The sequence below is a fragment of the Vanacampus margaritifer genome, chromosome 14 (genome assembly GCF_051991255.1).
Source record: "Vanacampus margaritifer isolate UIUO_Vmar chromosome 14, RoL_Vmar_1.0, whole genome shotgun sequence".
In the NCBI taxonomy this organism is placed as follows: domain Eukaryota; kingdom Metazoa; phylum Chordata; class Actinopteri; order Syngnathiformes; family Syngnathidae; genus Vanacampus; species Vanacampus margaritifer.
Window position 1 is genome coordinate 10,204,165 of NC_135445.1, and position 27,284 is coordinate 10,231,448.

General features: G+C 39.1%; 2 protein-coding genes across 3 annotated transcripts; one reads left to right on the plus strand and one right to left on the minus strand.

Annotated features, from left to right (window-relative positions):
• Nucleotides 1-471: 471 nt before the first annotated feature.
• tsc1b (TSC complex subunit 1b) lies at nucleotides 472-17,868 on the minus strand. 2 transcript variants are annotated; one of them, XM_077542318.1, is made up of 23 exons: nucleotides 17,621-17,868; nucleotides 16,683-16,757; nucleotides 14,697-14,916; nucleotides 14,512-14,615; nucleotides 14,054-14,206; nucleotides 13,424-13,568; nucleotides 13,149-13,303; nucleotides 13,003-13,076; nucleotides 12,731-12,909; nucleotides 11,822-11,940; nucleotides 11,074-11,239; nucleotides 10,811-10,932; nucleotides 10,417-10,504; nucleotides 9,376-9,483; nucleotides 8,554-9,193; nucleotides 8,272-8,366; nucleotides 6,764-6,930; nucleotides 6,048-6,230; nucleotides 5,860-5,970; nucleotides 4,415-4,537; nucleotides 4,104-4,306; nucleotides 3,778-3,948; nucleotides 472-2,504 (listed from the first exon to the last, which is right to left on the minus strand). In XM_077542318.1, exons 2-23 carry the CDS (start codon nucleotides 16,707-16,709, stop codon nucleotides 1,832-1,834), a joined length of 4,026 nt encoding a protein of 1,341 aa, XP_077398444.1. In that variant the 5' UTR covers nucleotides 16,710-16,757; nucleotides 17,621-17,868; the 3' UTR covers nucleotides 472-1,831. The 2 variants fall into 2 exon arrangements, with proteins under 2 accessions (XP_077398444.1, XP_077398445.1); XM_077542319.1 differs by having other exon boundaries at nucleotides 8,272-8,315; nucleotides 17,621-17,867.
• Nucleotides 17,869-20,090: 2,222 nt separating this feature from the next.
• gfi1b (growth factor independent 1B transcription repressor) lies at nucleotides 20,091-25,915 on the plus strand. Its single transcript, XM_077542512.1, has 7 exons — nucleotides 20,091-20,178; nucleotides 20,499-20,581; nucleotides 20,820-20,993; nucleotides 21,323-21,543; nucleotides 22,601-22,738; nucleotides 23,101-23,266; nucleotides 23,648-25,915. The coding sequence occupies exons 2-7, from the start codon at nucleotides 20,506-20,508 to the stop codon at nucleotides 23,824-23,826; spliced, it is 954 nt and encodes a 317-aa protein (XP_077398638.1). The 5' UTR covers nucleotides 20,091-20,178; nucleotides 20,499-20,505; the 3' UTR covers nucleotides 23,827-25,915.
• The last annotated feature ends 1,369 nt before the right edge of the window (nucleotides 25,916-27,284 follow it).

The following is a 27,284-nucleotide window of genomic DNA, read 5'->3' on the forward strand; positions in this document are numbered from 1 at the left end:
AAATACAACAAGTGAGGTCAGCACTACTAAAAGTTTTCGAATAAATGACAGCTGAACTGTAGTTATGCAGTGATTCTTTAGCATACCAGTAGAGGGCGCTTGTAATATCCACACCACACTAGAGAATTTTTGTGCTTGTCAGAAATTTACTGGCATTACAAGGTACTGATGTAAGCAGCCAAAATCTAGTCAAATGTTTTATCATTTGTCTAACTTTTGAGGTTTGAGGTTCAAATCTAATCCCCCCCCCCCCTTTTTTTCTATGGGTATCCTGGCTTCCTTCCAAAAAATGACCTATAGTTAAAGACTAACTACCTATAGGTATGACTGTGACTTAGTCTATGTGCCCTGCACGTCAGTTGTACCCCACCTCTCAACCCAAGTCAGCAGGGATGAGCTAGATGAATGCCTTTAAACCTGAATACAGTATACTCTTCGCATTTGATGGGCACAAGTACAGAACACTCAATATTGTAGTGCAAAACATTGAAGATGACCTTTATTGTTCACAGTTAAACACAAGCCACTGCTTTAAGAACTTCCTTTTTTGCCATGTCATCCATTCGAGAGTCCTGGTTTTTTCCTTTTGTGCAGATTGTACCTTCCGTCTTAGGTTGCTGTAATGACTACGGTTGGCATTTAAAGTGGCTCGTTGAACATGCTATAGATAGCGCGGCAAGAGGACATGACAGCAGGAGATCCTGGTGGACAACAGGATTCAGAGAGACAAGAAACATCATTGACTGTTGGTGCACGGGGTGGGGGGGTCAAGAAAGCGATTCGGTGCCACTGCCAACATTAAGGGGTAAAAACACTTCTGCTGAGAAGAATGTGCATTTTGTCACAGTAAATGATTCCTGGAAATCTTGAAGAATATGATGGAGCAACAGTAGTATTACAGAGCTTGGTCACTTCGTCAGCTCAAATTAGATTCATGTGTGAGCGTCCTTGATGAAAGGATAAATAAAACAGAAAATACAGGTCAGAATGTGCTACTAAAATGCATAAATAGTCATCTGTTTCTACAACTCATACACTTTCCATTTTGCAGCCTTCAAGAAATGAATGAACCAATATGTTCCCCTACACACAAGTGCAAACACACTCCTTCAGACAAAATTTGAACAAAAATTCATTGTAATTATAATTATTAATGGCAATGTTACTTATTAATTCCTAACAATGATATGGCCAAGTTCATATTTTGAGTCATGTTTTTCCTCACGTGCAATAGGAAGTAGTCACGAAAGCTGATCAGGTTTTAACAGCCATCTTAAATAATAGGAAAGAGACGTCCAAAAAGGAAAATTAAAATATGAGCAAGGTATTCCAATTCATCCAAATGATTTTTCCCCATAATTGATCCTTTGGTCAGTAGATAAAATCTGGAGGCAAAATTTAAAAACTTATCTCACCTGTTTGCATCATTAACACTATAAACTACATGAACACGGTGTAGGGCCCGAGACGCTTTGTTTGGATGGAGCAAAGTGGAAAGGTATAAATATTTTGTAATGAATGTTAAGCAATTCCCAAGTGTCAAATAGAAGTTCATTTTTCAGCTCACTTTCTGCTTGTGTTATCTCAAAGCATCGTAGTCATAACAGAGTTCATGTTCAGTATCTGTAGGGCTGATGTATATTTGTCAACATGATGAATTGGTATTTTGGGAGGGCAAACAAAAGAAGGAGAGAGGAGGGGGAAATCCTGTTGTCCACTCAGCGGAATGGAGCAAATAATACTGACTTTCAAAGAGATGCTGACGTGCATCTTTGACTGATTTGCAAATCCTTTCAAACGTTAGCTTTGGACTTCCAGGCTCAGTTGTGTCTTAGCTGTGCTCATGATGCGTTTCATTGTAGTCCATTATCTTTAGCTGTTGCTGCCGGGGCCGCCCAGTCCCCGACGGGCCCCGCCCTATCTTCCTGCGGGGGCTTTCCTGACTAGGGGCCTGCTGTTTTGGCTCCGAGGAATTCTTGATGGGTGCAGTGAGAGGAGCAGCCAAGGAAGGGGTTGGAGTCGGGATGGTTGGAGTGGTCGAGGGCGCGAGGGCAACGGAACCCGGGCAAGGCAGCTCCGTGCACAGCTCAGGCTTCAGGCTGTGGGCAAGGCCGGCAAGACGTGGCGGCTGCGGCTGCTCGTCCTCTTCCTCCTCCTCGCCGCCGCACTGACTTTCGCTTTTGTTGCGAAACAGCTCGCGTGCCCTCATGCCGAGGAAGCTTTTGGCGCTGGGGTAGGAGCCCACAGTAAGTGGTGCGTCAGATGGTGTCAGAGTTGCAAGCAGGTTGGTGCGGGGGCAGGACAGAGGGAGGTCCGCAATTAGAGATGGGCCTGACTCCTTGCTGCCGTTGACCGAATTGGCAGTGGTCTTGGAAGATTTGCTCGCCTTTTTTAGTTGCCCTGGTAATAAAGTGCTGCCGTTGCCGCAGTGCGAGTCATATGGTGGTCTACTGTCCATCTCCTCAGCGGTGCAAGTTTTACTTGGTCCATCAGGCACCAGGATGCTATTCAAGAGAAAAATAGACAATAAACTATTATTAGTACAGTAACTTCTGGACTATAAGACGCTACTTTTTTAACTCGCATTCGACCCCGCGGCTAATACAAAGGTGCGGCTTATCCATCAGATCACAAGGAGGCGCACTAAAAAAGAAGCGCAAGAGCGTCAGGCAGAGCAAAACAAACCAAGTGAGCCCAAATACAGAAGGAAAGACAGAACAAGAGCGAGACAATTTGCGCCTTCATTATGGAAAAGAAAGTAGCGGGAACCCTTATATACCGGTGCGGAAACACCTGCGGCTTATATGTGTAACAAAATTGAGTATTTCCCAAATTTAGCTAGCACGGTTTATAGTCCAGAAATTTCTGTAGTCAAGGAGGCCGATATTTCCAGTCGATATTCATTTGCAGTAAAAGAGAAAATATTTGCGTCAACATTTTTAAAATGTACCTTTTCTTTTAATTTTAAGCATATCAACAATAGACATCTTTATGTAAAAGAGAAAATATTAGCATCAAAATTTTTACATTTTTGTTTTAATTTTAAACATAAAGAATAGACATTTTTGTTTAAAAATTATAGAGAAAATTGCAGGGAGTTTCTAAGGTCATCAGCATTTCTTAATTAATTTGCTCCCCAAAATATACAAATACGTTCTATTTTAAATATTTTAAGTGTCCCAAAGACATATTTATACTTTTTTTTTAAATGTTTTTTTATGCTAGCTAGAGCATATAGAAGGCTTTGATGTAGCCTCTTAACTGCACAGAACGGTTGAAGAAATGGTAGTTATTACAAAAACGGCCAGGTGGCGGCAGCAGAGCAAAAGAGATCAACCAGGGCCAAGTTGAAACAAAGCTGTTTTCCTTACAAGTTGAAATAGATTTGTGAATAATGATGAAACTTAGCTATATTCTAATGCTAATTGCTGCAAAACGGAGCCAGATAGAAATATACTTTTTTTTGTTCCTGATGAAAGATGAGACTAATCTTTCTGTTGGTGGGTTCCATACTTTTATAGCAATAGAACAATGTTCCGTGGGCCTTGCAAAATCAGTCAAAATACAGTAAAACAGCTGGGAGTGGAAGGGGATTGCTTCAGTGAAAATGGCTGGGAGTGAATGAGTTAAGCTAAATTAAAAACTAAGCAAGTAAATAGTTTAGTTTTAAGATCAGAATAGAAAGATGCTGAATATTGCATTAATGAGGAAAATCCGATGTATTTTGGTGCAATAAGATTACGATCTGCTTTGCTGAACTGAACTAGACTGCCAAACCTGGAATCAGCAGGCATGCGTCCATCAGCTTTGACCCCTGCTGGCAAGCCAGTACTGCTAGCTGGAGCCTCCATCTCCACTTTGCTGTACAGTTGCAGGACTTCAGTCTGCAACAGTTGGGTGTTTCTTTTCTGAGCCTGGTACCTGTTGTCGGAGGCCTGCAGCTCTGCCCTGAAGATGAGATGAATGCAAGGAAAAAGTAAGGACAAATACACGTACAATACAAAGTGGTAAAAAAAAAATCATGTAAAACAGATGGTGAACTTTAATCATGTTAAACATTTTAAAGGGATGTAGATTTTACTGAAGCAAAAATGACAACTCACTTTGCTTGGCATTTCACATCCTCAAGGAACTTCTTCTGCTCCGCAATGAGGTGTTCCTTCTTGGAGAGGAGGATCTCCAGCTCAGCGGTTCTCTGATGTGTTGCCTCAAGTTTCTGGCCCTGAGCCAGCAGGTTCTGTCTCAGAGCCTCCACCTCCTTCCTGTAGGAAACTTGCAGCATCTTTGCCTCATGGGTGGTGGGTCGCTGCACATCGTAACAAAAAAAAGGGAAAATAACAGCGATGTATGCCTGCTGCGTGTTTGTTATTTTCTACTCCAATTAGTCCTTTAGGAAGCCATCTTGCCATCATACCTTGGTATTATCTGCGCCTATAAACTGCAGTTCCTGCATGGACAGTTTGTGTGCCTCTCCAAGGAGAAGTAGCTGTTTGTTCAGGAAGCTTATTTGCTGTTGGGTGCTCTCACTGTTGCTTAACTGAAGGATGCATGAGAGAAAGATGGCAGAGAGAAAAAATTATACCACAGCTGGTCAATGGTACTTCATTTATATAGCGCTTTTCCACCTTACAAGGCCCTCAAAGCGCTTTACATTTGACTACTCATTCACCTACTGATGACGCAGCTTCAGGAGCAACTTAGGGTTTCAGTATCTTGCTCAAGGATACTTTGACGTGGTCACAATGGCTTGGGATCGAACCTACAACCTCTGGGTTAGGAGACGACCACTCTACCACTGAGCCACGCAGCCCACAGGTCCGGCACTCGTCGGTTTGGGGGGGAGATTTTTAAAAAAATATTATTTTCAATATTTTGTTGATTTTTTTTGTTTGTTTATTTTGGGGAGACTTTTTCCCTCCATTTTCTCCTCGTTTTTCATCGCAAATGGAATGTTTAGCAGCTTTTATTCTTTGAGTTACTTCATTAACTGGTGAGCCCGCTCTTGTTCAATTGACAACCAACGTGCTGGATTTCGCCGGTGCGTGGCCCTCGCCTCTTCATTTAACCATGCAGTCTATTTGTTCAAGCTGAAATGGTGAGCTCAAAGTTGACTATGTGGTCCCTGTGATAGGAAACGTCCATTTCCTGAATCAACACGGTTCTTGTAGGATTCCTGCTCGCTTAAGGTCAGAGGAGAACAACATACAAAACCTCAGATAAAAAAAAAAAAGGCACCACCCCGTGTGGTTGACCCCAAATCACAGAATAAGGGGCATCGCCAAGACAACTGAGCCCCCCCTGAGACAATCTTGTCTGTAAATCAGCTGGATGACAGGAAAAATATTAAACAAAATGTCTGCCTGCATTGTTTATGTCCCACCCATTGCTTTTGTTTATATTTTGTCACAATATGTTAATTCCCTCCTCTGCATCCTAAAAAAGTACCTATTAACTCTTTGACTGCCAGACGTTTTCAGAAAAGGGATGCTGTGGGTGCCAGCCGATTTAAGCATTTTTGACTGATCTTTCAAGGTCCACAGAAAATTATGTGTTTGGACTATGGAAACACACATACTACCAAATGAAAGATTGGACTCTCATCTTTCATCAGAAAAAAAAAGTTTGTTTCTACCTTACCATTTTTCAGTAATCAAATATAGAAAATGGTTAGTTTCACCTCTGTTTTGAAAAAACGTCTTTTAACGTCTTTGGCACTCCGCCATAGGACTTTACTAAACGTTATTTAACGTTTTTGGCAGTCAAAGAGTTAAAACAATGAAACTGCAAACAAATGCTGACAAATGCTAGTCAGGCTGTTATGATAGAAACATACATGGACCACATGTTAAAAATGTTTACCTTGATGGTCATTTGTTTGAGTAGGTGCCCAGTGTGACAGACTTTGTTATTTGCGCCCTGAAGATCGGCTTCTAATTCCCCCATCCTTTTCTGAGATTCTTGTAACTTGCTCTGCAGACATTGAAAAATAACTGAAAATGATCTAAAGCTCTAAAATCAACAGACATAATCCGTAAAATAACATGTACCTGGAGCTCTTGGTTCTTGGTGTAGTAGTCGTCTCGCCCCTGCTGCAGTTGTCTGATCTGACTGTGCAGACGGGTCACCACAGTCTCTCGGTCGTCCCACAGTTGCCTGTAGCGCTGCTGCTCCACCTGCAAACTCTCCCTCAGGGATGAGATGTCCACACTCTGGTGGTTCAGTTGGTCCTTCTGCAGAGATTTGCGCAATTTAGGTACATGAAGAAAAAAACGGGAAGTGTGCAAAGTGTTCGAACCCAGTTCCCATAACTTGGTTTGTCTAAAGAATAAAGCTATTACACAAGACTTCCAGCTTTATGTGCAACTTGGGAATGCTAAGAACGGAAGAAAAACAGTGCTGTGAAAATGACTGTGGCTTCCGAGAAGACTTCAAGACATTTGGTTGGTATCCTTTGATGAATTCAATACTCTGATGATGTAACAGAAAGGCGGTTCTCTGCTGTTCTGATTTGCCATCAGCTACACAGCGAGAGGTGATGACTAATCAAATCGAATTTAGTGTACCGACACAAACTGTACCTAGTCTAAATGTGGCGTCAGTGAAGGTCATTTACCACCTAGGGGAACCTCCCATTATATATTTATTGAGGGGAGAGGCATTTACTTATTTGCTCACATGGATGAAACGCCCGGAGACTAATAACGGCTTTATGAGAGGCCACTATTGGAGGAAATACATAAAGTTCCGACACACGCACACTCACCATGGCATTGTTCTGCTCTTCGAGCGCGGTGGCATTGATGATGCGTCGCAGGAGGCGTCTGTTGCGGACGGCGTGCTGTTCTCTCTTGTAGCGTTCGTACAGCAGCTGGTTGTGCAGCAGGAGCAGCTGGCTCCGCAGCGTGTGAAGCTCGTCAGATGGAGCCGACCCTGAGGAGAGCACCATAATAATTGTGCAACAAAAGCATGGTCATAGCCCTGACAAATATGAAATGCCAATTAGTCACAGTTTGCACTTCATAATAGTAGAAGATGAGGAAAGTTTTGACTAATGCTAGTGTCTTTTATCCATATTCATTAGGGCTGGGTAAAAATTCTAATTCTCTCAATCGATTCACAAGAATTCGTTTCACGTCACTTCAAGCCGATATTAACTAATTTGCTCCCAAAAACGTATTAAAAAAAAAAGAAGTTACATTTTAAATGTTTTAAGTGTCCCAAAGATGTATTTATATGTTTTTTTTTTAATGGGGGAAGTTTATGCTAGAGCATACAGAAGACTTTGATGCAGCCTCTGAACTGCAGAGAACGGGTTAAGCAGTGGTTGTAATTACAAAAAACGGCCAGCAGGTGGCAGCAGAGTATAAGAGGTCAGCCAGGGTCATGTTGCAACAAGCTCTTTTACCCAGTGTTTTCAACCGGTTTGTGAATAATAATTAAACTTAGCTATATTCTAATGCTAAATGCAGCAAAACGGAAACAGATAGAAATGTACTTTTCCCCTGATGAAAGAAGAGACTAATCTTTCTTTTGGTAGGTTCCATGTTTTTAGAGCAATAGAACACAATATTCTGTGGGCCTTGCAAAATCAGGCAAAATCCAGTAAACCAGCCCGGAGCGAAGGGGGTTGCTTCAGTGAAAATGGCTGGGAGTGAATGAGTTAATTATGGAACAGCTATTCTTCTTAAATATCAAGGACATGATTAAAAACTCCACAAACATTAAATTCCACATTAGAGTTTGCAGAGGCAGTAACTGGTTAAATGATTTAGTTTATTAATAAAATTAATGTGTTATAATCACTTAAGTGTTACACAAACATTGACTCGACATCAACAAGGATGAGATATTTTCATAACTTGAATTTAATCATTGTAAGTCTAAATTAAAAAGTCTGAGTGGAATATGTCAGGTCTTTCATAAATGCAAGAAAATACATTTAAATTCATGTGAACAGTAAAATTGAATTTATGGGAAAAATAGATATTAAAATAATCGATTCAAGGTTTTAACCAAGCAGCTATCGACTCAGCGAGTGTGTTAATAAAAAGACTGTCGTGTATGTGGAATGTGGCTTTAAATTCGAAAAAACGTGTAGTCCAACTCAATCACACTGAAAAACACGGAAAACATTCTCCCCCATTTTAATTTGCTGCACACGTCTCAACACTCGTGACGCATCTCTAGTCATGCTGAATAATGCTCGATATGCAGCATTCGGAATAGCTTCTTTTATCAGTGGGCAACAATGTAGAAGAGTGAGTGAGTTACCTCCAAAGTGCGTCCAGTCAGCTGACTTACTTGGCAAAGGTAATCTGTAGAAGGAGAGAGCGGAAGGAAAACATTTCCTCAGATGTTTGTCTCCTCTGGAATTCAAATTATGGTAGTCATGATTTATTGGGTTAGGCGGTTCAGATAATGATTCAAAATCATAACATGATGATAATGAGTTTTTGGTACTTGTTAGGAAATAGAAACTTTTTCTTTTTTTTTAAAGATTTGAATGATATCAAAGGAGGAGCTGCCTGCACGTAAACAAATACGCCATCTCACCTCTTAAGGACTTTATCATGGGTGTCGCTCCCCTGCTGAACAAGGCGATCCAGCACCTCCAGTGGTGAAGCAGTCATAACCCCCTCCTCTTCCCCGTCCTCCAGCCCCTCTTCCCGTCTTGAGAGTCTCTCCAGCGCCGCTTTGTGGACGGCCTCAGATGTCTTCTGGCCTACGTAAAGAGAGGCCGCCCTGGGCAAAGCCAGGTCAAAGAACACCTCGTATGGCACCGGTGCTGGCGTCTTGCTGCACGGACTTGGCGAGAACATCCCAAACTTTCCCGCCTCCTCTTCTGGGGCGGAGGGGCTCCGGTGCAGGTGGTGATCAATCGGGGTGAAACCTGACAGGAAGGGCCAGGACTGATCGAGGCCGACGGCTGAATTCCGGCTGTCTCCCGCCCCCCCTCCTTGTTCACTCCCAACATCACTGGTGTTTGCGGTATTCTCCACTTTGTCTGGCGTAGACACTGCATGGCGTGTGTCCAGGATGGACCCCCCCAGTTGGCTGTTGGTGACGATCTTGTCTTGTGTCTGACAGCCAGTCAGGGTCTCGGTGGTGCGGTAGAAAGGAGAGTCGAAACCCCTCAGGCCTGACAGTTCCTGCGTATCCTCTGTGATCTTGAGCAGCTCCTCTGTGATAGCCGCTACAATATTGATTTTTTTTTTTTTAAAGAAAGAGAAAAAGACAAATTTGAGGAAAACTACAAAGTAGATTCCAAGCATCCTTCAGGGTTTATCATCTTCAAAATATTTGTCCAAAAAGTATTCCCAAGTGACTCCCAAAATTAGATTGAGTTATGAAAAGCACAAAAAGTTCTGTTCCTACCCTCCTCCTTTTCTTTTTCCGTTCTCAGCTGAAGCTCCAATTCTTGTTTCTTCATAAAAACTGAGAGCTCGGTCAAAGTCATGGACACATTCGCAGCATCTGCAGCATCTAGTAAAATGCATAAGTCACAATTGCTATTGAATGACAAGTGTTCAACAAAAACAAAGTTATGTTGTGAAAGGTGGTCAAAACCTGGGTAAATTAAAACATATTTGTATGACACTTGACTATGAGCTATTACACATGACAAGATTCAATAAATCAGTCTTGGCTGACGAAGTCCCTGACTCGAAACTCAAGTGTCACCTTGGAAATTATCTGTGGGTGACAAATGACTCTCGGAGCTCTTTACAATTGCTTAGTCATCCATCCATTTATTTTCTATACCACGCGTCTTCAATTAGGGTGTGGGTGAGCTGTCCCAGGAAAAAAGCTACGCAAGCAAGGGGAGAACATGAAAACTCAAAAGAACCTGGGCCAAGAATCAAACCCAGATCCTCTTGACCATGAGAAAAACATGCTATCAGGCAGCTACATCAATGTGGTGCCATTGCTTAGTCATTTATCTCAAAACCCTTTTTAAAACCATTAAAAAACAACAACAACAACAGTAATTTCTGGACTACAACCCGCTACTTTTTTCACTTGCATTCGACTCTGCGGCTAATACAAAGGTGCGGCTTATCCATCAGATCACAAGGGGGCGCGCTATAAAGGAAGCGCAAGAGCGCCAGGCAAAGCAAAGCAAACCAAGTGAGCCCAAATACAGTAGAAGAGACAATTTGTGCCCTCATTATGGAAAAAAGTAGCGGGAACCCGGTGTGGTAACATTAAAACGCATGCGGCTTACAGTCGGTGCGGCTTATATGTGTAACAAACTCAAGTATTCCCCAAATGTAGCTAGCGCGGCTTATAGTCAGGTGCGTCTTGTAGTCCAGAAATTACTGTACTAAGTAAAAATATTAATATCTCTGACCACACTCAGCTGTCTTCTTGAGCAATGTACTTGTGTAGATGTGAGTGTGATGCATCATAACAAACCTCTGTTTGTGGTGCCGCTTTTCTCAAAGTCTTTCACAGGTTCCTGTCTCACCAGTGCAGGTTTACCACTGTCTACGTGTCTGCGTTCCTGAAAAGTCCCACAGTTTTGTTTTTAAATACTCTCAAGTCTATTTATATCGCAACAATATCACAAGGTCCTCTAAAAGGGCTTACGCCTATCACCACTTTTTCTCCTGTTTATTTTGTTCTGTGTGCAAAGGTATCAAAGATATGCAAAAAATAGATATAAAAAATATGTTTAAAAAAAACGCCAGGCTTTTCATTTCAAAATAAATGAACTTGAAATTTTGCAAATGGGAAAAAAAAAGTCCATTCATTAAATAACACCAAAAAAAATTGTGAACAGTCTGTATACATGTGTAGTTTAGCTTACTTTTCTAGGTGGACTGGATTGGACTGTGTTGGATGGTAATGAGATAATAGGAAAGTCATCTGATAGGGTGGGTGGTGGTGATGAAGTGGCTGGAGTACTGGAGGCAGATGTTCCTTTCCCCCCTGCTCACATTAAAAGAACAAACAAATGTATTTGGATTTAAAAACTTTAATGAGAGTATGTCTGCGTCACTTCCAGAGTAATTAATGAATAAGACTTGTTAGAGATGTTTGTTTACATGTTACATTTGTAATCTAACTCACCTGAAGTGCAGTGGAAGCGGCCGGGAAGGTGTGAGGCACTGTGGGAGAGCTCAAAGTTAGGCGACATACCCCTGGATGAAGGGGGCGTAACCATTCCACACAAAGAGGAGGGGCTCCACAGTGGGTCCTTCCCGCCATTGGAGGAGTTTGGTTCACAGGTGGAGTTCTGTAAAGTGTGTTTTAGCATGTTGGAGAGTTACAAATATATATATATATTTTTTGTATATAAATATTTTTTGTAATGTTTTTATTGTAAGGTGTTTGTCTGGAACATTCCGTGCAGTAAATCAGCCTGCCTTTAGCAAGATATATATATATTTTTTATTATATTTTTATTTTAAAAAAAATTAAAAAATAAATAAAAAGAGAGCAATGATGATGACATGTCAAATCGGTAAAATTACCGAATGAACAATACTGAGCGCTCCAGAAAAAAAGAAGAAGAAAAAAGCAAGATATATTAATAATGCTTAGTAATAATAATGCTGCCATTGACACTTACCAATAAGTTCAATGTTGCTCTTCAATCGTGTGGAACTTTAATATTTTGTTGTTAGCAAATTTAGCTATTTATCTGAGAAAAATTTTAGGATACTTGAATATTACAAATGGACATAAACGTACTAACCACACGTTCCAGATTATATGATTGTTTTGGAAGAGGAGACACCATAGAGCATGATGAGCCTCCATAATTGTGCCCCAAAAAATATACAGATATAGTAAAAGCTTTTAAAGTACATCTTACCTGTCGTTTGGTGGTCTGCGGGCTACGGTTGGTTGACTGTGTCCCTGAGAAGGGGGGCAAAGACAGGGGTGGGGGCAGCGGCTGCCGTGGAGTGGAGAACGGAGTTGATGATGAGCTTCCTGTTGTCGAGAGGACAAAGGGTTTCAAAAATATATATGTGATGGTTCTCAATCATATTTTCTGACTTGATGTTTACTAAACAAAATGTAAAGGTGCGCTGAAAAATGCCATATTGTAATACAATACTCAGACAAAATGTACATAAATGTAATGGTACCCGAGTGTATAATTCCAAAGATTAAATTAATATGAATATAAGTGATTAAGTTAATTTGATCAAATAATTAAAATTTGTATTTGCTACTGACGCCTTTATTTGATTTAAGCAAGCAACTGATGGCCATGATAAGAATTGTTGAATTAAAGGTTTGTTTTAATGCTTAATATAGTGAATGTATAATGTGCAAAGCATTGTGTGGCTTGAGAAAAATACAAGTGTTTTTAACGAGCTCTCAACATTTGACCATTTTCAACAGGAATGAGGAATATCAAAACAAATTCAGGTTTTCTTTATACCATATATTTTAGATGGTAATTGCTTCTATAGGAACTCAGAATGACTCAATTCAGGCAAACAAATAAATACCGGTAATCATTTGACATTGTATTTTACTATCTTTTAGTAAAGTAGTCAATCTGACAATTGGAAGGATAATTGTATTTTAGCATTAAAATCATTTCAGTCCAAAAGCTACACCATGCTGGTATATGTATATGATGTAACTACCATTTTGCAAACTTTGGGCAGCTGTGATATAAACTTTATATTGGGTGGTGCTTCAACACATTTTTTTAAGCACTACATAATATGACTTTTCTCTCGCTTTTTTTATTTATTTTATATCTAACCATAGCTGCTGTAGAGGTCTGTGTAGGGGCTGGAAGTGCAGTCTTGTGGTCGCAGATGGATTTGAGGGTAAAAGTTTTCAGGCATGGTGGCATATCCCTCCTCGCAGGAGGCCTCCTTGGGGTCGAGAGACACTTTGGCACATTCAATGACGATATCATGGATTTCATACTTTTTCCACCTAAAGCAAAAAAAAATTTATAAAATTAAATCAGGGTTCCCTAACAAACAGTGAACATGCCTGGAAGACACTGGAAGATGGAGTGAGACTTGCCTGGTGGGGTCAAGCTCATGATCCTTGGTTCCTGTCACCAGTTCAGGGTGGATCCGGACATGTTCAAGCATTGGCTGAGTAAAGAGGTTTTATGGAATTTCAATCCATCAAATAAGAAAAAACAGCAGTGTATTTTAGTAACTCACCTTGACCACCTCTTCAAATGTTTCCATGTTTTCCTTCATACTGTAGTGAGAACGCAGGTAGGACACAAAGTTGCAAGGGTACATGCCATATAGACGGTGGAAGAGTGAATAGACGCTGGCGTGAAGGTGGATCAAGTAAACCTCTGAAACATGACCTGAATGGATTAAAAAAAAACTGAAAATCATGAGTGACAAGGCAAGAAATAAGCAGATGGGTACAAATAATGTTGGCCAGAACGGAACAGGTTTTGCAGCAAATGGAAATCATATCTCACCCGGATTCTTGAGGTTCCAGGATGCCAAGCGACCAAAAATGTCAAAGTACTCCCACAGGTGTTGTTTTCCCGCTTGAGGAATCATGGGAAGCAGCGTGATCAGCACCAGCACCCCAGTTATCAGCACCACGACATCCGTATCAGTCTGCCAGGCAAAGAAATACAGATGCGACAAAGCCGTTTTTATAATATTATGAAACAATGGCCAAAGAAACAATTTTTTTATTATTATTTTTTTAAATTATATTAGTGATTGAATATTTGCTTTACTTTAGTAAACAGTTCAACATTTTCAATTTCAACTCTACTAAATAGCATTCTATTTCAGATTGTTTTTGCTCAGTGCTTTGTACAAAAACACCATCAAATACTAGTACACTTATTAATGTCTGCTAACCCAACGAAGAAGCTGCTGAACCAGTGAAGAAAATGTGCGCACGTGCAATGAAAGTGTGGCTTAACGTTGAGAAGATAATTCATAAAAAAAAAAAACACAAAAAAATCACTAATTATCTACACCTACTAATATCAAATTCTTACATCATGATAATTTTTTCAACCATATTGCCAAGCACGACTTCCAAGCACTGTGACAAATATGTAATGATTCCATCCTCTCACACGTCTTACCTTTAGGCATTTGAGCAGCGACACCAGAAGAGGGTATCGGGCAATCTTGTGGATCCAGGACGGCTGCTTGCGGATGACGTGGCCAAGAATGGTGAGCGTGGGCAGCCGACAGGCCTGTTTGGTCATACACTCATTCATCTTGTCCAGCAGGTGCTGTGAGGCCAAGTAGGGACAGACGGAGGGTATTAGCTGATAAGACACTTACCGAAAGATTTTTTTTTTTCACAAGTCAGATACACAATTATTATATAATTAACAGAATCCTTTATTTTTGTAATTATGTTGCATGTGAGAATTGTTTAAGGAATTCCACACATGAATCCACAAGCAAATGAAAAATGCTGATCAGCTATCAAATGGTGTGTTTTTTTCATCCCTCTATCTTTTGTATTTGCATTTGAAACAGCTTCCTCTTAATTCAAATGAAGTGGCGTGAATGAATATTCAAGTCTTGTAACCTTGTCATGTGGCTCTCTGACTGAGCAGAGGATATGCATGGCCTCTGAAGAGTTTGTTTCTAAAAAGTAGTCCACCAGCCCGTTGAGCAGCACAGACCCTCGTTCTACAAATATATGACACAATGTTGGCACGTTTTGACACGCATATCCAAGCAGATACAGTACGATTCAAAAAGTGATGATACCAGTGCTGAGTTGCTCATTAATAAGGCCTCTGATCTCTTCTAGCTGATGGAGGTCCGAGGTCTCCAAAAGCGGGAGGAGGTCCCCCATGCTTGGCTGCTCCCTCGCCATGGTGGCAGTGCTCTTGGTGGAGGCAGTGTCCTTCTCGCACCGTGTCTTGACCTTCCTTCCTGCCTGGAGGACTCTCTTGGGGCCACCCACCAATTCAGTCTCCAGGCACCTCTGAATCACAAATAATGCCAAAAATGTCACAAATTAGTCAAAAAAGGACTTGGGTGTATCCAGCCAAAAATGTTTATCAAAACTACAATTTACTTATAGTGCTATATAATGTATGCAGGATTCTGTCTGCAGTTTCAGTACCGTTATTAATTATAAATAAGGACATATCACATCTCTAAATTACAACATATTAAACCTTTTATCCACTGAAGTCATATGTCAGGCAAAAAAAAAAAACTCCCCACAGAGAAGAATCATAAGTGAGAGTAAGCATGTTGTCATTTCCACAAATTGAAGCTGACAAACGGTTATTTCACAGAAGTCACATTGAAGCTGTATCACAGTCACAAATTTGGAACTCAGTCATGAATTGCGGTCGGGGAAATTGAGGGACGATTCTGCAGTCATGGTCATTTTGGGCTGTGTAAGCGTGCAAGCAGCAAAAGCAGGTCAGTAGAACCAACAAGAGACGCCCTCGCTGTGATCTCAGACAGCCTGGGAATGCCCGGGAATACACAAAGGCCCTTTATGCAGCACCAGCGCTTCCAGATTACATTTGGCTGGGTGTAAGCATTTAGCAGCAACTTCTTTGCTCTCGCACAAACATATCATAAGGGCAATGCTTTTTCCACTAGACGGTTCTCGTATTAATGTGGCATAAAAGACTGCACATCAACGCAAGGCTGTATATACAGTATGGGATGCACAAATACCACTTTTTTAGATAGCATACAACTACTTACATTTGAGTACTAACTGTATTTCCCTCTGCCAAGTACAGAAACATGATCACGCATTTATACCTTGAAATTGTGATGAAAATGTGTTGTTCAAAAACAAAGCTTTCTTGAACACAATTTACACTCAAAAATGTTTTTTTTGTGTGCTTACATGTAGCCTTTAACAACGCATTTCAGTTACGTGTTATCTCCTTTCGAACACTAGGGGGCACTGTGTAAAATTCATACATAGAGAAGATAAGAGACAAATAAGAAATGAAGAAGAATGGCCAGTCTGGGGGATACCCCAAGAAGACTTTAGGTCAATTATATCGCCTCAAGATTGAAAGGCTGTATGGATTTTAGACAAGAAAGAGTACAGATAGTAAGATTAGATGGCTGTAATGCTTCTTTAAAAGATCAGCCACAGAGATAATTTTGTGAGCAAATTAATTCTCGCCTATTACACTGCCTAGTCAGCTTTTTAGAGTTTGGGAGATAAAGTAACCACACGACATTCATTCATTCATTCATTCTCCCAACTGCTATCCTCCTTCCTATCGCAGTTGTGCTGGAGCAATCTTTGAGCGAGAGGCAGAGTACACACACCCTGAGGTGGTTACCAGACAATCACAGGGTACAAAAAGACAAACAATTATTCACATGCACACCTATGGACAATTCAGAGTTCACAACTAACCTACCATACATATTTCAGGGAAAAAGGAGGAAACCCATGCAAACTCCACACAGGACTTCCTAAGCCTGGATTTGAACCCACAACTTCTACACTGTGAGATAGATGTCCAAACAAAACCAGTCGTCCTACAACACACACTCGGTAGTTAACTATTAAGTTTTGTTAACTATTTCCTTTTGTGAGGGGGTTTGGCACGAGCGCAGACTTTGATGGGTACTGCCGGCTGTGAAGACGTGTCCAGACCATGCTAATCAATGACAGCATTATAAATTAGCGATTTAACATGATTTGGGAGAAATGTGTTGATGTTGGTGCACAACAATATATGATAGCAGTGTAAAGTGTACCTCTACATCACTGGCGGCTATGGGCATAAGTGAAGAAACTCATGGTGTGGCCTCCATCGTCCCCTGACCTCAACCCTGTTATGAAACGTTAGAGCATCCTCAAGCAAACATCAATGAGGGTGGGAGGCAGTTCACATCTAAACAGTGGCTTCGGGAGGCTATGTTGATACCTTGCAAATAAATTCAAGCACAGAATGCGCAAAAACACTCACAAGTTCATTGAATGCAAGACTAGCAAAGCTGCTATCAAATAAGAAGCCCTGTGTTAAAATGTAACTTGGACTGTTAGGATGTTTGTGACTGATTTCAGCAAATCCCAACCTTCTAAGTTAGTGCATTTTAATAAGAAGATCGAAAAAAAATACTATCACGGGAAGGTTTGTCTAAAAACGTTGAAATTATTCACTCACATAAGATGACTAAAAATTATGATGTGTGTCATATGCATGAAGTATTTAAAATAATTTGAGAAAATCATCATTTGTGTGATGATTTGTAACGCGGTGTTGCTTGTGTGAGTGCGTGTACTGGCCATTGCCTGCTGCTGCTTGTCGTAAACAACTCGCAGAGAACAATGGCCAGGGTTGGGTTTACATCATCCGATTATACAAATATGTAGCCACAGTTGCTCCGCAAAGCGGGCGCAGTCTCCAACACCGCACTAAAAGCAGGGTACGTGCAAGGAAATGTTTGAAGGGTCAATCTCTGTTGAAAATCCATTACCGCGGGTCTTTAAAAAAAACAAGTCAGTCCCACCGCCAAAAGCTAACGTTAGCTGGCAGCAGCGACCCAGACTCGGTCGGAATTTAATCGTGCCTATCAAACACAGTAAATCAATGGAGAACGAGCCGTATAATCACCCGTTCATAACGCAGCATGAGCGCGCAGAGATTATTTATATTAAATAGGTCTGAATCAAAATAATCGCAGCTGTTTACCTGTTAGAGTAGCCTCACTCCACAGGGCGCCGCCATCTTGAACACCTCACAGCCCATCCCACCAAAATAGGCTTCCGCTGAAAGGCTGCATGCAAACTAATCCCACTAGTTAGCGCCCTGAAATCTCCCAGACTAAAACTCTTTAGCTCATTCACTCAGATAAAGTACAACTCAAACACGTGACGAAAGCAAATACTAATTGAGGTTGATTTTGATGCGTGCTCAATAGGAATAATCACTCTCTTGTCAGCGCGATATTGTTTGTCCCATCGCCTCATTTGGCGGATGTCTTAAATTTGTGTGATGCGGTTTCGCGTGACCCACATGTTGACAGCGCACGCGCATACACTTCACCAATCACGTCGTTTGGTGATCAATAAGTGGCCCGAACAGGGTTAAATAAAGTAAACATTCGAGAATATGTATATACAAATTTAGAAAAATAGTAACTGCTAGCGACTTTTTAGCTTTATGCTCTATGTAGTTCAGTCCAGTTTCAAACAATCACATCACTTATACTGTACTGTACATACTTTCTGTGGAATGAGCTGTTAATATTATACATTAGTTTATACACCCTCACCTTTTGACCACCGATCCATTTTTCACTCACTGCTCATGTGATTAGGTTTACATTTGCCAACCTTGCTTAATCTGCTCAATTCAGATACAGAAAATACTTTACTTAATTTAGTTTGTTTTTATATGATTTGAAGATGGCTTATCTTTACAATAGGTACTGCATACAGTAGGCCTACACTCACCAACACTCGGGTAATGAGATTTAATACAAGGTGGTCCTTTACAACTAAAATAATGTGCGATATTGATTGATACTTAATAATTCAGTTTCATTGTTGCTGTGGTTGTTTAGAGTGATGTTGAATTTCACCAGAGGGTTTCCAATAGTTAGCCCGTATATCTCTTCGGAACCTCTTGATCTTGCAAATCAGATCATGCCAGAGTGGTGACATTCCACGCACGGAGCCAGCTTTCAAATTGTAGTAATGTGTGTGAGAGAGAACTGAGTGCAGCAAGAAATTTGAACTGTTCCTTCCAGTTATTATCTTGGGGAATGGGAGGTTCTAACAGACAAAATAACTGCTGTTGGAAAAGCGCAGTTGTTTGTTCATAATCAACCTTGAGTGATACCATGCACGCTTTTATTGCGAGATTACAATTTCAGAATCTCAACGCCCCCATACTGGTCAGTGGAGACGTCAATCATTGTCCTCTCTTTCATTTGCTAATAACTTCACACAACATGCAAACTGCCATGACAGGAAATAAAACGGTGCACCTCCTTTAGCCATGAAGGGAGCATACGGACCTTATTCTCTCCGGTCTCTGGGAAACATGACCACAATTTTATACACTGACTGTGAACAGCCAACATAAGGACTGTCATCTGGCACAGCGAAGGTGCTGCAGGTTTGTTTCCATGCATATCATTGACTGGTTTTATATTTTTACAGATTATATTTATGAAGTTGACTTATTTGAACTGTGTTTTATGTTAAAAAAAATAGTTTATGTTGTTTAATGTTTTTTTTTTTCCGACTGTGTTGTAACTTGTTTTTCAATGTGCACATTGTGCACACACAGTAAATTGAGAACGTATCAACTTTGTCCACAAGATGTCGCACTTATCACACCAGTTTATTAACACCAGTTTGAGCACTCGTGCTGAAATATAAAAGTAGCCGAGCACATCTCCTAAAAAAAAAAAAGTATTCAATTTGTTATTGCATTCATAACCATCACAATGTATTCGTTTTTATTTATATTTTGGGCATTCCACGTGTCACTTTAATTCATTACCTTGCATTTTAGAAAAACGCGCCCTGACGTGTGAGAAAATCTGTCACCACTGATTATTAAATTGCATACACCGGTAAATAGTGAATTAAAAAGTCAACACATTCTCCCAGACTGGTTTGGTGTGTGTATCTTTGGAGGTGCTAGGTCTCATGACCGTATGTCACCATTTAAATCACATATGCGCAGGGCTTTCAGTAGCAGTGGTAAAATTGTCAATCAAATATCGAAATAACAATAATAATAATAATAGTTTTATATGACAATACGACTTTTATCTGAACTCTAATTTTTTTTTTACAGTTGAAATGCAGTCGAAATAATTACATAAACAAGCAAATAAATAAATAAAAACACAACAACACCCGAAACGCGCAAGAACTCATCGGCATCTGCATGAAATGTTGTCAAGTTTGTATAACTTTAGCAATTTTCTTTTTTATTACCCCCCCCTGCAGCTGTGTGTTTAGTGTAACTGTACAAGCAGGAGGCCCCGTGAGTCTTGTACGCAAATTGCCTTTTGCAGGTTGGCCCTACCATTGGTTGAAACCACAGTCAGATTCCCCGGCGAAATTATCTGATTGGAAATCAGGGAGGGGAGAAAAAGAAAGAGCAACAAGTGCGATGCCCTTACGCTGGTTTGCTTTTGGGACTTGAAGGAAAGGATTTTTTTTTTGTCACACGCACTAAAGATCTGGACGTCCAAAAATATTTTATTTTTTAAATTGGATCTTGTTGAGGTGAGTTGCTAATATAATTTCAAAGTTAAGGCTACACGTTGTTTTTGGCTTGACTTTATCGCATACAATTTGACATGTTAAGATGTTTATTTTTTATTTTTATTAAATTTTTATAGCATAAATTGTATACTTTTACAATAATTTGCATACTAAAACATTCTTCCCAATTTAAATCTTATGTAAAGTGTAATGTAAATCTTGATTAAAAAAAAACATTTGAAATTTCTGTTTGACAAAACATGAGCTTTGTTTTATAGAAACTGAATTTAATATTAACTTATTTACTTAGAGTTAAAGCAACGTGTTATTTGTGCTTGTAGAGTCGACATGCCTCGATCATTCCTGGTGAAAAACAAACGGAGCACTTCATTTAATGTGCATAGATTGTATGAAGACGAGACAGGTAAGTTTGAAATATAAACAATGAAAAAAATATTAACATTAATTTCAATAACTTAGCAATTATTAGGACTATTGTCAGCTCCATTCATTATTATTCACCACAGCTCAGTTAATCCATGGATACATTAATAATTAATTTCAGATAAAAGAGGAGTAAGTTTTTCATTTATTTTAATGTAAGAGAACCAAAATGGTCTTATAAGCTTGAATCAACCAAACTGTTTGGATTTAATTTAAAGGAATCTCACCTCAGAGCACAGACTCTTCAGACAGGCCTCAATTAGAAGGTCCTCATTCCCAACCAGAACCCAGGCCATTAGAAAAAGACAAGCAAGAACTTCGGAGTCCTATAACTGTGCATGCAGAGCCCACCAGACCCTCTGTGGCTCCACCAAAGCCATACTACCCAACAGGTGAGCATTTTTTATTTTTTTTTGCAGGAATGACTCTAATTGCAGTAATTAAAAATATATAATTCAAACCCAAACTACAAACTCCATGTTTTCCTCTTCGGTGTGGGCCAGACGATCAACCTGCATGTCTACAAAGATTGTGTGGCATTTGCTATGTTCAGTTCTATGTAACCCCCCCCCCCCCCCCCTTCCCCCTTGACCAATTAAGAGGTGGTAGAGAAGGCTGAGAAAGTGCATTACTTGAAAGGAGAAAACTTCTATTAAATACATCTTTTGACACAATTTCTGGAGCCTTCCTTGTAAGGATGTTTTTTTAATTTGCTCCACAGATGCTCGTATGGCAGAATTCCCTTCTTACTATAAACCAACATATTCCTGGGAGCAGGTTTCCTCTCCTTATCAGTTGGGTTTTAGCCCCACGGTGCTGCAACATGCCGCCAGTTTGTACAACACACACATCAGCCGCAGCCCACAGCACCAGCAGCCTTTGGACTGTACGACACATTACTCCCCAAGCTCCAACACCTACCACTGTATCACCTGTGATAAGGTATGTTAAAGGGATGCTTGACTAATTGAGACATTTTCAGCAGTAAAAAAATAATCTTTTGTTCAGAATTAATTTGCTAACTTCATTATTTTTCATGTACAATTAATACCTTTAAAAACACATTTTTCCACTCGCTGTCGACTGGAGAAGACATCATCTGCGCTGAGGAAATAGGTAACGACCAATCACGGCTCACCTGTTCTCTGGATTTGGTCAGCAAACTGAGCCATGATTGATCGTTACCCGTTTCCTCAGCGTGGGTGACGTCATCTTCAGCCGACAGCAGGTGACAACATTTGTTTTTAAAGGTAATAATTGTTCATAATATGAACTCATATGAATTTATTATTTAATTCATTATTTATATTGTGAATAATGAATGTGTTATTTAGAACTAATTATGTTATCACATCACTTATAGACCAAATATGATCTTCTTACTGTTGAAAATGGCTCAATGAGTCAATATCGCTTTAAGTGAGAAAACTATCAACATAGAAGATTTCGCCCTTTGATTAAAAAAGTGTTTCTAGTTAATTATCATGACATTATAATAACATTATTATAAATCTTAATTCAACATTTGGAAGTGAAAACAGGTTACACCAGTCATTTTAGCTCATTATTTTAATATCATCAAGTGTTCCTACTACTATTTAATGTTCATTATGTGCTTGTACTGTAACTCAATTTTTTGATTATGATATGCCTGATGTTTTTTTTTTTTAATACAAACCAAAAACTTGAGATCTAGCCTCCACTTTTTGACCCCCCAAAATAGTTTTTAAAAAATGGGTGTAATAAGCATTATTATTTTTTTTTTTTATTTTTTTTTTTTATATATATATATATTTTTAATCATCATTATTTTTAGTAATAGCAGTAGTAGTAAGAGTAGTAGCAATGATAGTAGTAGGTACATGTTTATTCAGGCAAGGGCTCACAATTTGCCAAACAGAAGGTCACACTCTTTTCTAGCTAGCTGATAAGTTGTATTCAGCTCTAATAAAGCACAAAAAAATCGTTAACAACTGTTGACATATCAACTGTGCTTCAGGTGTTTTCAACGCCTCACGGCCTGGAGGTTCACGTCAGGAGGTCCCACAGTGGAACGAGACCTTTTGGGTGCAGCATCTGCAGAAAAACCTTTGGCCACGCAGTCAGTCTCGAGCAACACATGAATGTCCACTCCCAGGTACAATCCCTGAAATACTGTCTATGATGTTAATAAAATACGATAGAATACAGAATATATGTTATGATGTATCATATCACTTCTTTTGTAAGTGACATCGATTTCTCGATTCGATTAGGAATGTCCGATACCACTTTTTTTTTCAGTATTAGCACTCAACACATGAGTAGAGACCGATACCAAGACCAAGTACCAATTCCACTTGTAGTTTTGATTTGTACCCCCCCCCAATAAAAAAGACCGATAATGTTAAAGAAAGCCTTATATACCACAATATATATATATCTTGCAATATAGCATTTTTTCATAAAATTGCAATTTTCTATTCTTCTAATTTCTTTTCTACATCGCGTTTTATCCAGGAAAAAAGTTTTGAGTGCAAGATGTGTGGGAAGTCTTTCAAGCGCTCCTCCACTCTGTCCACGCACCTCCTCATCCACTCTGACACGAGGCCGTACCCGTGTCAGTTCTGCGGGAAGAGGTTTCATCAAAAGTCTGACATGAAGAAACATACATATATTCACACAGGTATATGACATTGCCGTCGTTCCATATATGTGTAATTTTTATAAATAAATCATGTGACTGGGGTACTTGTGTGCATGATTGATGAATCAGAAAAAGACCGATAAGCAAAATTGAGCTCTTATCATGAAGCTGTCAGCGCAATAGCTGTGGTTCAACAAAAGTATAGCTAGAAATGTAAACATTATCTTAATAGTATGGTTCGTTGCTCCCACCTTAACTGTAGTGACAAAACCTGATTTTCGAGACGCAGAGTGATTTGAATAAAGCGGGCAGCTGCTCTTTTAAACAAATAATTAGGAAATAATCCAAGATTTTATGGTGTCGATTTTCTTTTCTTTTCTTTTTTTTTTTTTTTAACCAGTTGTGTTTTCCATTCCTTAGGTGAGAAACCCCATAAGTGCCAAGTGTGTGGTAAAGCGTTCAGCCAGAGCTCCAACCTGATCACCCACAGTAGGAAACACACAGGCTTCAAACCCTTTGGATGTGACGTTTGCTCCAAAGGCTTCCAGCGCAAAGTGGACCTTCGCAGGCACCACGAGAGTCAGCACAGCATCAAGTAACATGTCAACAGTGGACATTCATATATTAGCATATTACCAGGGGCGGGGCTAAGCCCCCTGATCCCAATATCAAATATACAGTGCCTTCTAGTTCATTTAGGTACGTACACATTACTATGTGACGGAGCCCAATGAGTTATTGTTTGTTATGTTTTTTTAAATAATTTCAAATAAATAATAAGAGCAGATGTTATTGTGATACACCTGCTTAGGGCTGGCCCCTTTAGCTAATGAAACCTGAGGCAGATTTAGAAGTATATTTATTGAGTCAATATCATCTTAGGTTGCCTTTGTGTCTTACTTACTCCGTTTGAACACCCAAAAGTTAGGATTTTCCCAACTTCATATTCATTGTATTATGTATATGTTAGAAATGCATATTGATCAAGCTCTCACATTTTTTTCTTGAATTAATTGGAAGCTGATAATATACACCGATGCCTTCTTAAAATAATGGCCTAAGTCATTTTTTCAGATTTTTCATGAAACACAAAAAAATGAACCATTTGCATCATGAGGAGATGATTTAGGCATAAAAAATGAAGAAAAAAATGACATAGGCAATTATTTTAACACGGCGATGACATACAAACATCACAATATGTTAGCTTACTGACAGGGTGGAAAATGACAGGGTGGACATTTTTTTGCAAACACATAACTTTTAATTGGCAGATGTTGGACCTTCATTTAGCAAGATGATTCACTTAGGAAGCTAATTGTACTCTTCAACAAATATAGTATTTAAAATTTCTGGAATGTTTTATGTGAATTGCTATCTATGACAGAGTGGACATTACACCTCACAACATCCAACTAACTACACACATAATATGATGAAAATTACAAAGCATAATATGCTGGTTCATCCTACATTGAATGAAGACAAAATGCTTTTATTAATGTCACTGAAAACATCATTCATAACTTTTTTATTTTTTTTTATTATTAAGGTCCAGTTACCCCGTAATGACAATAATAATTTCAGGGATGCATGCAAAATGTTCAATATGATCATGAAAATAGAATATCCTTAAAATTTTTATCAAATAACTTGTTATGGTGACAATAAATCCAAAAAATATTCACACTGTACTGAGTAGAGCTGTGGGACATACCAAAATCAATAAATCATATATTCAATTAAAATGATGTGTGCAATATTTGGCCACTTTATAAGACCTCAGAGCTTCATTATTACTCTACATTTTCTTAATTGTGATAATTACGCCAAAGGCACTTTAAAGTGATGTTGACCCTATTATCTCAATTTATAATTTACTACTGATGCAAAGCAAATTTTGTGCAGTAAATTTTACTATATCCCAGTCTAAACAGAGTAAACTTTATACTCGGAAGAGAGTAAAATAAAAAAAATAAAAAAATAAAATAAAAAAGCCAACCTAACCACTGACCCATGCCACTCCTACTCTGTGTCAATATATTGCAGGTCTCAGGTGGAAACCTCGTATCGCTCCATTTTTGGTCTCCTTAGGGACGTATCAGCAAAATGTTAGATAACAATAAGTCTAGAATAGTTCCATCCTGAAGGTTGCGGGATCGTTTCCTCAACCATTGAGGTGTTTTGTTGATGTTAGTGGAAAGGTTTACTCTCTTTAGAGTGGGACTGAACATAGTCTTTTTAAAGCAAATTTATTTTGCCCCACAAAGACCACAACACTCAGGGCCCTCAGAGGCCAAACTAACAATCTCCACAATTTCAAATCTAAATACTGCACCACAGACTTGTGTGATAAAATCTGCCCTGAAACATGAGTGATAACAAGTTCCTGTGTTGCCAGTAGAGGAGTGATGTAGGCTACAACTGTATGACATCGCACCAGCTGTTGCTGTGCATTGTGCGACTGGGTAGTATCAGCTGCGTGTGCGCATTTCCGTTTGCTTTCCAATGTTAATCGATAATAATGAAATGCATTGTAATTTCTACTGTATTGAGTTAATATAAAAAAAAACGTTCCTGCTTTCAAGTATTGTATTGTCTGGGAAATGTGTTGTCTAATAGGTCCCAGAATTATACAGTACCTACATATGAATTCTTTGCTATCATATTTAAAATGTGTATGGATGTAACGTGAGAATTGTAAATGGTCTTTATGAAAATAAAGAATGAGCTGAAACTGTGGTTGTTCTGTCCTCTTCCCTCCAGGGTAAAATACATGTAGACTGTTAGTCTAGTAAAATGATGTGATAAACTCTGTCAACACGCCCCTTCCAGTTCATCCTGGTTTGGTTCTAAGTGTTCGACCTGGAAAAAAGTCACACATATTCCTCCATTAAATTAACTCATTCACTGCTATTGACGGCTATAGACAAATACTATTTGTATTTGTTTAACTTTTTTTCTACTTTTGTTAACAAGCGTATGAAAACCAAGATTTTTTTTTATTGTTCATTTGGAACAGATATAAAATGTGTGATTAATTGTGAGTTAACTAGTGAAGTCATGCGATTAATTACGATCATTTTTTAAAATTGCGATTACATTTTTTAATTGTAATTAATCGCATGACTTCACTAGTTAACTCACAATTAATCACACTTTTTATATTTGCTCTAAATGTACAGTATTTTTTCTAGGTTTTCATACTCTTGTTAACAAAAGTGTAAAAAAAATGTTAAACTAATAGAAATAGTTCAAAATAATTGTTGACGTCTATAGCCGTCAATGGCAATGAATGAGTTAAGAACGTGTATAGATTTTTCAAATTGCTTCACTGAACACTTTCAGTACAAATACAGTGGAAGAAAAACACAGTGAAACCTCCAAAATCAAACACAATCCATTCTGGAAGCACTTTAAAAAAAAAATGTCAACCATATAATTCTGGTTGAACTCCACATTTTAAGGTGTTCTTGTTTACTTTGGAGGTTGTCACTGTCTCAAACTTTGCGTCCACTTTCCAGTTTTGCACTGCATACTAAGAGATTTTTCTCTTTTTTGGTGACAGTGAGAGTAGCAAAATATTACAAACAATATGACACGCAATACAAACACAACAGCTAGATTATTAAATACGAAGAATACCTCTAAATTAATCTTTGTAAAGAGAGAGTAAAAAAAAAAAACTCACTTATTTACTGATAAAAATGTAATCTTGCATTCAAATGACATACAAATAACCAATCCCAGGGAAGACAAAAAAAAAACGTTCGATTGAGTCCTTCTTTTAATTTGTCAACTGCAACTGTAATCACAGCTGGAAATCAGAATTACACAAACCAGCAGGTGAGGCTTTATTAAAGTTTGGCCGCGCACACACACACACCTGCATACGTCCATTGTTGCTGCTTGGTTTTAAGAGTGCACTGAGTTGACTGGGATACAGGGATTAACTAATAGGCTGTGAAAAAAGGGATTGATTGCTTTGTCAACTGTCACCACACCCAGCCAACACATTGGATTTACTTTAACAAACAGTCTAAGGAAAACTCACCAC